General features: G+C 33.2%; 3 protein-coding genes across 5 annotated transcripts; 2 read left to right on the top strand and 1 right to left on the bottom strand.

Annotated features, from left to right (window-relative positions):
* The first annotated feature begins 4,707 nt into the window (after nucleotides 1–4,707).
* LOC120280173 lies at nucleotides 4,708–5,538 on the top strand. Its single transcript, XM_039286919.1, has one exon. The coding sequence runs from the start codon at nucleotides 4,836–4,838 to the stop codon at nucleotides 5,379–5,381; it is 546 nt and encodes a 181-aa protein (XP_039142853.1). The 5' UTR covers nucleotides 4,708–4,835; the 3' UTR covers nucleotides 5,382–5,538.
* Nucleotides 5,539–8,525: 2,987 nt separating this feature from the next.
* LOC120280364 (ethylene-responsive transcription factor CRF3-like) lies at nucleotides 8,526–9,920 on the top strand. Of its 3 annotated transcripts, none has more exons than XM_039287188.1 (2): nucleotides 8,526–8,710; nucleotides 8,905–9,920. In XM_039287188.1, exon 2 carries the CDS (start codon nucleotides 8,920–8,922, stop codon nucleotides 9,691–9,693), a length of 774 nt encoding a protein of 257 aa, XP_039143122.1. In that variant the 5' UTR covers nucleotides 8,526–8,710; nucleotides 8,905–8,919; the 3' UTR covers nucleotides 9,694–9,920. The 3 variants fall into 3 exon arrangements, with proteins under 3 accessions (XP_039143122.1, XP_039143121.1, XP_039143120.1); XM_039287187.1 differs by having other exon boundaries at nucleotides 8,896–9,920; XM_039287186.1 differs by having other exon boundaries at nucleotides 8,527–8,710; nucleotides 8,805–9,920.
* Nucleotides 9,703–12,488, bottom strand: LOC120280363 (tetraketide alpha-pyrone reductase 2-like). The gene is made up of 5 exons (XM_039287184.1): nucleotides 12,130–12,488; nucleotides 11,851–12,039; nucleotides 11,619–11,781; nucleotides 10,268–10,463; nucleotides 9,703–10,184 (listed from the first exon to the last, which is right to left on the bottom strand). Exons 1-5 carry the CDS (start codon nucleotides 12,412–12,414, stop codon nucleotides 10,037–10,039), a joined length of 981 nt encoding a protein of 326 aa, XP_039143118.1. The 5' UTR covers nucleotides 12,415–12,488; the 3' UTR covers nucleotides 9,703–10,036.
* Nucleotides 12,489–13,279: the final 791 nt, after the last annotated feature.

Raw genomic sequence — 13,279 nt, 5'->3', positions numbered from 1 at the left:
AGTCTACCTATGTATTAATCAATCATCTTACTCAAAGTATGTACCAATATTTTAAATGGAATAGGACCAAACTTGTAAGATCTTAATTAGCGGGCATGTCATTTTCCTAATTAATGAGATTCAAGTCATTTAGTCCAACAAGGAAAGGAAACAAATATGATTCATGCATGGGTGGAGTACAATAGAGAGAATGCGATGCAATGAAGATAGGGTTAGGAAAAATGAATCCAAAGATATTTTTTGTTATAAACTTTAATCCTCAATCACACACTTTTGATTGTTTTCATGGTGGATATATATTGATAATGTAAATGTGGGTATAGATAGAGACATGCATGCCACACATGGTGAAGCCCTAGAGAAGAATTCAAATAGTATATAAATATAATAATGAGTTTGATTGAATCAAGTGGGAGAAGGTCTTAAGCTTTCACAATATCTTTTTATGGAGGAATAAAGGGGAAGAAGGAAAAGATTCCTGGAAATTAATAACTTTCTTTTGGTGCCCATTAACTTGCTTTTGTCCTAAGAGTGCGAATTCTCCAAGAGAGTGACTTGCATCACCCTTTCTTTGTGAAAAACATTGGAAAAAAAAAAATCAAAAAAATGAATTAATTTGCTTTAAAGAATATTTAGATTATTAAGGTTATCGTATTGTTTGATGTAGCCAACGATTACTTAATTTATTGATATTCAGTCTTTAATATAAGGTGTTCATATTTTATTAAGGAGATAGAGAGATTTGGACCTCAACTGACACAGAGTTATATATGTTTTAAGGAATTGACTTCAAGATTATATAGGTCCTGATGAGGTATATACTCAATTTATTAAAAAAATTATTGTTAAATGTATGATTTGTAATTTTATGGTCCATGTTTTTGTTCTTACTCTTTTAGTATATAAATTTAATTTTAGAGGTGACTATTTTAACTTAATTTTATGATAAAGAGACAAAAAGATATAATCATTTTTAGTGAATAATTTAATTAATTAAATAAAAATAGATATTGTATTGAAAAATGTTAAAGACTGTTGACTAGAATATCAAACGAAAACTTAAAACTTAGAGCAACCTATATATGAAAAAGAAAGAACAATAATGTGCCAACGTTGGGACAAAGAATATGATGACAATTGCAATGAAACAAGAAGGCAAATCCATCAAATAAGTTTAGTCAATTAGTTGGTGAAGTGAGATAAGTTAATTAAATAAGTTTAAGGTAAGTAGCTCTTATTAATCAACCATTTGGAGCATCCACAAGCAAAGTAATAAGGCCATTAAAACACTTTACCTTGAAATTAAAAAAAAATATATAATTATCATTGTTAATGGAGCCCATGTTAGTGAAAGGAAGGTTAGCTTTTGTGCTTAGATTATTTTAAGAGAAAGATTACATGATTGTGGTCAAACAAATATGGAAATGAGTTGGTTCTTTATTAACATGCTCCACTTGGTTTTGCTTATTATTATTTCCTTAATTTGTTTAATGTTCTCTTTTTGATCCCATTGTCGGATCATCATTAAAAATCTTTACACTCAGGAATGTATTATTTTTATTTATTATAATATATTTAGGTATATGTGAGTTTTTCCAAAATGTCAAAATTAAAAAATATGATATAATTTATAAATACATATAATATTTGTTTAATACAAAAAAACCATTTCGTTTAGTGGTTTTTTATCTTTGTAAATGAATTATAAATTCGATTATCTGCTTTTAAGAAAAATAAAAGTATATAATAGTTGAATATGCTCTTTGTTAGTAAAAATACACTCACCAGAGGTTTAGACTCGACACAATCAAGAGAGGTTAGAGTGCTTTCATTTTAAGCGAACTAGGTGAAAGTGGAGAAGTGCAATTTTTCTTGAATAGGCGGAACTAATCATTTCTAATAGTTATGTTTTTCATTTGTAATGAAGTGAAAATAAAACTGAAAAATTTAGGTGTTGGATGAATTTTATGAGTTCAAAAATAACTTTAGGAGTGAAAAAAATAAGTTTTGATAGATTGGTTCACTTTTTCCCACGTAAAAAATATACTGAACTGGGTTTAATTTAAAATCCACTTCAATCGGAAGTAGAGAAAATGTCATTTTAGTACAAATGAACACTAGAAGTGGGTTAAATCAGACAATTTCTTCCCATTTCCGCTCAGTTCCCCCGAAATGAACACCCTCTTATTGTCTTTTATCAAAAAACATAAATAATTGATTTTGTTTATAACGTAGAACACTTAAATTATTGATTCAAGTATTACATTTACTTTAATGAATATTTATATATTTTATTTATTTATGGTTTTGTTTTTGTTTTTGTTTTCGTTTTTCGGAATAAGCGTAAGTTATTGATCTATAAAAGAATTCAAATTTTTTTTTTAAATATGTTATAAATTTATTTATTTCCTGTAATTGAGGACACGTCAGCAAAGCAGTGAGAACGTGAATGCTGACGTGGAGGTGGTTGGTCCACAAGTCAACACCCTGCTTTATTATTATTATTATTATTATTATTATTTTATCATACAGATGAAACTACGAAAATACCCCTATCAATTCCTTTCGTACGACCCTTGATTTATGGTACGCTTTTTTGCCTCGTGTTCCTCGAGAACATATCATGTGGAAGTGGTCCCCACTAGATCTTTTGCTCTTTTTATGATTTTTATACCCTTTCTCAACCCCACTATATATATTTTGTTTGTTCGCTGTAATTAAGGAACACTTCCAAGGGTATTCTAGTCATGAGGATGATATTTCTTTATTCAAAAAGCGAGGGTATTCTCGTATTTTCAAGTGAGTTCTAGAATCTCGAGTCCTATCATCCCCTACGCCCACGCAACCAAACCCATCTCTCCTTCGCGGTGATACTTATCAAACTCTCACCGCATACAAACTTCACCACTTATTGTTAAGAATAAAAATATCACATGGATAATTTTATTTTTTTTAGTTATAGTGACCCCCGGTGAGCGGGAGAGAACCTGGTGCGGAGGGCCCCACAACCACCAATAATTTCACCGGATCGTCACGTCCACGCGGGGCCCACAGCACCTTCTCGTCCTCGAGAACCGTGAAACAACCCACGAAACTCACGTGACAACCGCCACGTGTCACCAGATCCTCTCCCGTAACGGTGGCGAGCACCGCCTGGAGCGCGCCTCACACGTGTCTTAGTTCAACTCTTGTGGCACGTGCGGAGCGTGGAAGCCTAAAGCGGTGTTCGGCGCGGTTTAAACGAGGCGGGGGATAAGGTTCGTGACTCATCCGGCGCTTTTGTCTGAAACCGCCACGTGTCGATATCGATGATGACGTGGCGCCGCTGCTGAAATCATCGGCTGGGTCGGCGTTGGTTTTGGATCTCATCGCCAGTTAATATTTATTTATTAATTATTGATTTTATAAAATAAAATAATATAAAGTGTCACGGGATTCGGCAGTACATGCCAAGAGATAAGCATAGGGGCCACCTACTACCAATAGCTTTGGCGGGAAACAGACAACTATTAACCTCTGAACAGCAAACACTGGCCCACTGCCAGAACGCTGACACGTACTCCAAAAGAACAAACTTTAGTTGTGAAACGTGATACGTCTGTGTGAAACGTTTCACAAACAAGAAGAAGACTAGTTTTGGAAGGGGCGTTACATCAGGCCATGGCATTGTCTAGGTTATTCAGGGCAAAGAATCAAGAATGGAGTTTGACACGACCCTAATGAATGGCAAAGAGATAAGAGGTTGTGGACCTTGTTTTGGTCCAATCTACTTTTCTCTTTATTTATTTATTTATTTATTTTATTTTATTTTATTTTTTTGGCGGGAGGGAAACGGTTTCACAAGGACAGCAGGATGCTTGTGAGTGAAAGGACAGATGTGGGCCATTTGATGTGGACTCTAAATTGGTCAAGAATCATACGGATAAATTTAAGCCACTCAATCAAAAGGATGTAATCAAGGACAACCTAATTAGCTTTTTAATCATATGTTTTACAATGTTTTTTTGGTAGAGCTAATACTTTCTTTCTTTTGATTTTGTTTTGTTTTTTATGGATGGATTTATTATCGTTATTAATAAGCAACCGCTCTCTCTCTCTCTCTTTCTCTCTAGTTTGGAAACTAGAAAAAGTCATTGTCTTCCTATTTTTTTTTTTTTTCCTCGTTTTCTTATCTTTTCTTTGTTCCTTTTTCCAACTCTTAATCAACTTTTTCCAACAAGTAACCTTTAAAATTTAAAGGATTTTTTAATTATATTTGAAATTACCAAACTATTTAGTTATGATACAAATTTAATTATACTGGAAAGGTAAATAAAAAAAATAATTTAATTAAATAATCCTCACCAGCCGGCTAAGCCGACCCAAAGTTTAGCCGAGCCGAGGCGAGCTGAGGGGAACATGGTCGGTGGTCCCGGATTCCAAGCGCCGGACTCCAAATCAAATTTAATAGCAAAAACCAAATAAAACGGAAAATTCCAAAACCCATTGAAAAAAAAGTAAAATAATAAAATATAAAGATTATTTATTTTTTAAAAAAGGTGTCTTCGATGGAGGGAAGCATCCGGATCTCCATGCGTCTGTCTCCGGGCCCCACCAACAACTTTCTATTTATTTTTACTTATTTCACTTATTTAAATAATTAAAAAAAAAATTCAAAATCCTCGGAAACCCCCCAACGCTGCTATAAAAACCCAACCCCTGCCCAAAACGCCCTCGCACTTTCCCTTCTTCCCAGACTTGTACTTAACTTAACCGACCTTTAAAACTATATAAATATTGTTCGTTCCCAATCTACCCAAAGTCTTATCTTTCTTCTTCGTTTGAGAGAGAGAGAGATGGAGGACATACCAAGTTCCAAGAGGCAGCGCGAGGACTCCGACGAGTTGCCGGAAGTGAAACGGCTGCGAGATGACCTCTTTCTTGATATGCTTGATGATGATGTCGATGCCGGCGATAGGGATCCGATGGTACAGGATTTGGCCTCTGTGATGAAGAGTTTAGAGGAGGAAATCGGGTTGCCGGCGCCAGCGCCGGCAGTGGAGGAAGCCCAGCCGGATCTTGGGTTTCTTCTTGGGGCGTCGGATGATGAGTTAGGGTTGCCGCCAGCGCCGGTGTGGTCGGAGGAGGATGGAGAGGATGTGGATGTGGTTATTGGTGGGTTGGAGGCGGAGGGTGGTGGTTATGGAGACCAGATCTGGGGGTTTGATGATGAGATCTTTGATGGAGGGTTAGGGTTTGGGATGAGGATGGAGGAGAGGGACGTCGCCGGAGACGATGGGGTTTTGTTTGATGGTGGGCTCTTTGATTACTCTGATCTTGGTTGTGGACCGTCGGATCTTGGGGATCGATCTTGGCGTGTGGAGTCGCTCCCTGCCGTTTGATTTGCTTGTTGAACGGTCGGATGGGTGTCTTGCTTTTTTTGTTTTTTTTTTTAAATTTCTTTTTCTAACGTTAGCTTGTAAATTTTAGGAAAAAAGGGAAACGAGTTGGAACCGAGAAACGTGGATGGATTTTCGTTTTAGTTTTTAGTTTTCATAACGTTCGTTTTGTTTCGTGAAAGTACTGGATCTTGTGTCTTGGAAATTTTTTAAAAATTAGTGGGGTTATTTGCGAAAATGCATTAAAAAATTATGTATATAAAATGGAGCTGAAGTAACGTTAATCAAGGACGGCTTAATATTGATGAGGAATGGACGGCTGTGATTTCTCGGAATGGATGGTGCGTTGTTGCTGATGTATCCCTTCAAATATCTTTTTTTTTTAAAAAGTCTAATATGCTCTTTTCTTTTAATCACGTTTTTTTAATTTTTTTATTAAATTAAAATTTATTTATATTTCCGAATATTACCTTGTTTTTTTTCTTGTTTAGAAAACTAATTAAAGATATCACTTCAATTATGAGAATCTGAATTTTTTTAACATTTAAATTGTATTATTAATATGTAAACATAAGTAAAAGCACTGTTGCAAATTGATAGGGATTCTGATATATCTAAAAAAAAAAATTGGCGCATTTTTTAACGGTACTTTACTTTGTGTTTATTATGAGTAAACTCATGTATGGACCTAATTGGCTGACAACAGTAATAAACATTCATCAATTTTTAGTCAATTACTCTCTTCATTTTTTTTTATTTGTCATAATATCATTTTTTTTATTTGTTATTTTTAAATATCATAATTTATTTATTTATTTTTTTTCTTAAATTATTCAAACATTTTATTAAATTTTTTTATTATTAAAATATTAAAAAGAAATGTGAAGATATAAATTAGAGATAGTTTTGAAAAAATAACTAATATTTTATAAAATTATACAAAATAATAAATTTTGTTGGTATATTTTATGACATTTTGAATTTGATTACATAGTTCCATGTTTTATGTGTGATTTTTCTAAAATTTGTTGTCTTTCTTATGTATCTTTTCAAACTTATTTAATTATTTATAGGGAAAAAAAAATTTAGTTTATTAAAAAAATAATAATAAACGATGAATAACATGCACCAAAATAAAACAATGAAAACCAGGAAACTACGGTAAAAGATACTAAACGTCTCTTTCGTGGGACATGGGTAATTTATACAAATTTGAATTAATATTTTAAGTAGTGGTAATATCTTTGGAATGTTAGAGAACTAAGAAATTCAAATGGGTTTGGTTTGTGAAATGGCAATTGAGATAATGGGAATGAAAAATAAAGTAATAGAAATGGTAACGATATGTCGTGAAAAATATGATAAAATTATTTTTATTAAATTTGGATAAAAAGATGATATTTATATATAAATAGTGAATTATGGATAATAATTTTTAACAAATATCTTGAATTAATTTTTTTATTAAATTAAAATATATTAAATAAATATTTTTTATTTATACAAATATTCGAATATAATTTTTATTTTAATTGTTATAATTTAATTTTTAATTTACACATTTCACTTTAATATTTAATTTTTTTAAATCATTTTTAATTAACCATATAAATCATATAATAATTTTGGATTTTTTAATTATTTTATTAAAAAATATTTATAATAATCATATTTATTTAAGTTATTAAAATATTAAAAAATAAATAAAAAAAAGGTATAAATATCATTTTGTATGGGTAATGGACATTATTTTGTTTAGAGAGAGACCATTACGCTTGCAAGGTTAAATGGTAATGTTGAAATTCAAAACACATACTCAATGTCATGGTTGATAATTGAAATAGTTTCATCTATTTTTTTATTTTTTTATTTTTGGTTATTTATAGATGATAAATCCAAAAGAAATCCAATGAAATTCAATAAGAATCGTAACTGAATTTATGATTATTTTTATTTTGGCTGAATTTTTTCAAAATATTGGCAGAAATAAATTTTTTTTAGTACCCCTAGTTCTTGGCCATATTTCCATATTGTTACTTAGTCTTCAGCACTTCAATTTTATATGTTCTCAATTTAACAAATGCTTGTGTCAAGGTCTGTAAAATGTAAATGTTTCAATTTTTGGCACGCTATTGATTGAGCTTATTTACACGTACATTTAATTTTAGTTTTCCATTTAAAATTTTTAGATGTCTTTATACTTGTATTCAGATTTCTCACCATACTTATTAAATTTGTTCTGATATTCATTGAATTGAATCAAAGACAGTTTAGTCCTCATCTAAATATATAAGATATTTTAAATATATTTACTACATTTTAGACAAGTATTTTGACCGGTAAGTATCAGTAATGACATGTTTATCATTTTAATATTCCCTCAAGATTTGTAATCTTTTATTAAAAAAATAATAATAATGTTCAGGGAGTGCGTGCAGACGTGATTCGGAATTGGTACTCATATAATTTACTCGGTGCTTTTTTTTATTAAAATTAAAATATTTAGAATAATATTTTAGTTGTCAATTTTCGATTTTTTTTAATGGTTTAACATCAATTCACAAGATTAAAAATTGAATTATTCAAGATTCCCTTCACTCATTCAGACGTTGATGGAAAGATGATTTATAATTAATTATGTGCTCACGTGACAGCCGGAGTGTTTTAGGTGTCTTCGTTTACTTGCTCTTCACGTGACACTTGCGTCATTTATAATTTTTTATTAAATTAAATAAAATTTTCACTTAATTTCCAAAAAAAGATATTAAATAAAACCAAAAAAAAAAAAACAAAAACTCAAGATACAATTAAAGAATGGATTAGTTTTCAGTGGCATGAAAAGAATAAATAAATAAATAAAAAGGGAAAACAAGGATAATCACGCGCGAAGATTATAACTTGGAGTTCGGTAAAGTCACCAAAAGGCATGACTTGGGCCCCAATTATTTATTTTTCCCAAATAAATAAATAAATAATACAATAAGTATTTTATAAATAAATTTATTTAGTTAATATGAAAGGCTTTAAGATTCGCGCAGATTGATAGAAAGATTAATCAGAGAAATCTCAACCATTGATTCCTCATCTATCTATCCACTTAGAGAGTGGGGGCTTTGTTTTCGCTTTAAATGCGGCTCTCTTCTCAAAGGTGGCTCCTTTTGGTTCCTCTTTTGGTTGGGCGGGGGGGATTGGGAGCGGGGGAGCAGAGTAGCGCTGGGATTTATGTCTTCTGGGTTCTCTGAATCCTTCTCTTTCGCTCTCTTCTCTTCCTCTTCTCGTCCCCGCTCGCAAAGAGGATCCGTTTCAACGTCTATGCCCTTCCATTCCTCACGGTATGCTCTTTTTCCCCTTTTTCTTTGTTCTTTCTTTAGGTCTGGAAATTTCTTTTGTTTTTGAAGATTTTATGTTGATTTTTCATGCTTTCAGGGCTGGTTACAGATTAAAATCCTTCGGATTTCTTCATTTTATAGATATCATTTTGAAACCCTAGAAAAGAAAAACCTTTTTTTTTTTTGAGGAAAAAAAGGGAGAGAAAAACAAAATGCCAGGTCCGCAGCGGCAGCTGGTGAATCAGAATCGGATGCGGAGGAAGTGGGGAAAAAGTCCGGATCCGAAACTGAGAGCCCGACCCGAATCCGAACGGCAACTCCGAAAGCTCAGCGTCGTCTTCTCCGACCCCGACGCTACGGATTCATCCAGCGACGAGGATGAACCCGAATACGAAACCCGGAAGAAAGCCAAGCGTGTTTTGCGTGAAATCCCCATCTTGCCCTCCCTCGCGATTGGCCCCATCTCCTTTAAACCCCGTAAAACCCTGACTGCTTCGAGGGCTAAAAACGGAAAACTCTTACCTTCATCCTCTATCGGATCCTCGAAGCACAAAGGAGTCCGATATCGCCCTTGGGGCAAATGGGCGGCTGAGATCCGCGACCCGTTAAGGGGCGTTCGGGTCTGGCTTGGCACGTACGACACCGAGCACGAAGCCGCTCTCGCCTACCAAGCCGCTTCCCGTCGCATCGACGCCGAGAAACGCGCCGCCGCAGCCGCCGCCACTGTTTCCGGATCCTCTTATCAGCAACCGAATCCGAATCTGTTCTCAGTCCCATCTCCTGCTTCAGTGCTTGACGTGTTTGCGGATGCGGATTCGAGGATGTTAACGGAGTTTTTCGTTAGAGAGGATCCGTTAATGACGTTACCGGGTTTCGGGTTGCAACCAGAATCACCATTTTGGGAACATATATCAAGCGTCTCTGATTTAACCGGGCTGGATTTTGCTGATCTTGATGAGTGGATGGATTTCAGCTTTGATATATGAGATAATACATTTTTTTTTGCAGGCTTTAGGGAGTACAAAAATTAGTTTATTATTATTAATATTATGTCTCAATTTATGTCATAGTGTTTGGTTGTTCGCATTGGCATGTAAAAAATTTCTTGGGTTTTTCCGGGGTTTAAGCACCCACCCACCGTCCAAGAAGTTTTATGAATCTTGTTGGTTTGTATGTTTAAAGTCAATTCTATGATTGGTTATTTTAATGACCATATAACAAGTTGATAATTATTTGATACTTCTCAACATTGATGCTTTGTGTCTTCCTTAAAATAAGATGGGTCTTTATTGATTGAAGTAAAACTTTTGACCTTAAAACAAGAAAAGGTTAATGAGTGAGAAACCCTTTGTCTTGGAAGCTCTTAATGCAGTCATGAAACATCTCAGGAATAGTCTTCAATGCTGGAACTCCAAAGTTGATGAGCTTGCTGGAATCCATGCTGTGTGGTTTGTCATCTCCTTGCACAACACTGCACCTGGATATCCATTAATTTCAAATTTCATTAAACAGTTAAATAAGACATTAAAAACATAAATCATATAAATAAATTGCACTGACTTGGTAGGTATTGCATTAGCATAAGAAGGGTACTTGGTCTTGAGCATTTCAAGAATTTCAGACCAATGAGCCACATTGCTTGAACAAACAAGCCTGCCTGTGACTCTGCTATCTTGCATTGCCAACAAGTGACTTCGCACCACATCCTCTATGTGCACAAACCCACGTGTTTTGTTCGGATACTCATCTCGTTCACCTGATTTTAAAAATTACCATCATATTTATGCACATGAAATAAATACTTAATTCTTACAGTCCAAAAACTTCCATTAAATTTTGTTTTTATTTTAATAGAGAGATATATAGAGATTTAAATGTAAGTATTTGCCTATGTTCTTACGGAATGTTGAAATTACTCTTATTTCTTTCCAAAAAAATAAAAAAAACTTTGTTCTTTTATATATATCATAACAAAATTATAATTATTGAGACCAAATAAATATTTTTTTTACAAATAAACCTTAAATGCACCTATTTAAATGATTGTCCAAAGGATAAGATATATATGGAGATGGTACGATGGCTTGTCTACCTTGCATCCCTAAATGGAAAAAATTACTATTCCCCTAGTTCTCCCGGGAAATGATTTAAACCTTTGCTTTTCAACCCTTGCCATTTTTGTCCTATACCATTGAGCTATTTTATGGATCAGCTATAACCCAAATAAATAAAATGACTTAACATCTCTGAAAAGTTCAAATTTTGTTTATAGTTTTTTTAAATTATCAGCATTTATACATCTCTAACCCAAAACTCTATATTTGAAGTTTCAACACATAAAAATAAAGTTTCTAAGGTGAAAATTTCTCCGCCCATCAACTCTATTTTTTACTTTAAAATAGAATATTCTAAAAAATATTATTCCCACTTAACAATTTATATATATTCCTAGTGTTAACAAATTTAATCAACTTTAATTTTGGGACATGGTTGTGGTTTGATTTTTTTTATTACTATCAATGATAATCCATGTTAAAATTATTTTTATGTTTTTATTTTATTTTGTGTAATTTTTTTATTTTAATAAATTAATATTTCATGTATTATTTTTTTTAAATTTTTAATTTTTAATTTTTTTATTAATTTAAAAATATAAACTTAAATCATAAAGTTATTAATTTGATTAAAATATGAAATTAGAAATAAAAAAAGAAAACAAAAAAATAGGGGAAAAAAATAAATATAAAACATAAAAAACAAACAGAAAAGCAAAAAAAAAATAATAATAAATAAATAAATAGTACTGCTACAGTGACATACAATTATTTGCGAGCCGGTTCTTGATTGGAGATATTCTAAAATTATTTTTTTCATAAATATTTAAAAAGGAATCAAAGAGTGAGAGTGAGACCTCTGAGTAGGGCGAGGACCAACCGGAGAGTGCTCGTCGGCTCCGGCGAGATCACCGGCCCAATAACGAAGGAAGGGTTCACCACCACCAAATCAAACCCTAGCTCTTCCGCAAGCCGCCATGCTTCTTTCTCAGCAGTCGTCTTCGCGTACGCATACCACAACTGCGATTCCAACCAAATTCCCAATCAAATCCCTAAAAAAAACTCAACAAAAATCAGGAATCAACGCACATTGTTTCGAATACAATGCTCCAGATCGCTCCAGTGCGATTCATTGAGCGGCGACGCGCGAGTGGCGTCCTCAAAGTAGCGGATTGATGAGCACGACGAAGTCAGCACCACTCTCTTCACCGATCTTGCCTTCGCGCAAGATCTCAGCACGTTGATCGTGCCTTTCACAGTCGGATCTATCAAAGTTTCCTACAAATCCATTCTTTCTACTCATTTGAGCATTTCAACAAACACTTGGTGGGCATTAGCATTAGGGTTTCAGATCTCACTCTCTCTTACCTGAATCCTTTCATCGTAGGGAACGAGAACAGGGGAGGCAACGTGGAAAACACCATCAACACCATCAATGGCTTCATCGAAGCTCCCTTCCACCATTAGATCGGCTTTGAAGAGCTTGAGCCTTTCCTGGGCGCCATGAAAGCTGAAGAAGAAGCTCACCTTGGTCTCATCGGCGGGATCTCGGACGGTTGCCCGGACTTTGTGGCCTTTGTCGAGCAAGGCCTTCACCAGGTACGATCCTATCAACCCCGTCCCTCCCGTCACGCAGTACTCCATCGTCGCCATCTCTCTCGCTCTTGTTCTCGGATTTCTCTCTCTCTCTCTCTCAATCTCTCTCTCTCTCTTGTTCACGGGTTTCTCTCAAGCATTTCATCATATAAATAGCATGCATTAAGATACACATCTACGTATATACGTATTTATACAAAGAAAAGTTTATATACGCATTGTTTGTTATGTTTAAATTTTTAATAAAAAAATATTTATTATTGTGTGTAGATATATCTATATAAATCATGCATTAAGATACATATGTATTTATATAAAAATATACATACATATAATTTGTTATATTTAAATCTATTAATATGGACAAAAAGTCCAGCCATAGTTTAGGTATTCACAAAAAAAACCTCATTATTTTGAGTATTCCCAAAAAAGCATTTCTTTTTCTGATAGATTATTTTTCAGACCTTTCTGATATAAAGGTGATTGATGTTGACATAAATGTAACTGATGTTATATAGGTTGACTTTCAGTTTTTAAGCGAAAATACAAAATTTTAAACGGAACTCATAATTTTAAACTAGAAAAATAAAATTTTAAACTTAAATATGCTATATGTTAAATGAAACTTATGTGGTTAAGTGAAAAAAAACAAACTTTAAGCCATAATTTTAAGCACAAAAATCAAATTTTAAATATAAATGTGCTATATGTTAAATGAAAACTTATGTTGTTAAACAAAAACACGCAATGTTAAACGGGAAGTATATGCTTTAAGCGGGAAATATATGTTGTAAAATAGAATAAAATAACGGAGTGAGCTGCATTAATTGAAAAGTAAACTGTAATGATTGAAAAGTAAACTGTAAAAAAAAAGATACTATTTGGTAAATTTAAATGTCAGAAGTCTATTTGGTATCTTTTG

Source organism: Dioscorea cayenensis, chromosome 17 (assembly GCF_009730915.1).
Source record: "Dioscorea cayenensis subsp. rotundata cultivar TDr96_F1 chromosome 17, TDr96_F1_v2_PseudoChromosome.rev07_lg8_w22 25.fasta, whole genome shotgun sequence".
NCBI classification, from domain to species: Eukaryota; Viridiplantae; Streptophyta; class Magnoliopsida; order Dioscoreales; family Dioscoreaceae; genus Dioscorea; species Dioscorea cayenensis.
Note: the sequence above shows the minus strand (reverse complement) of the source record. Positions and strands in the feature narration are given on the sequence as shown.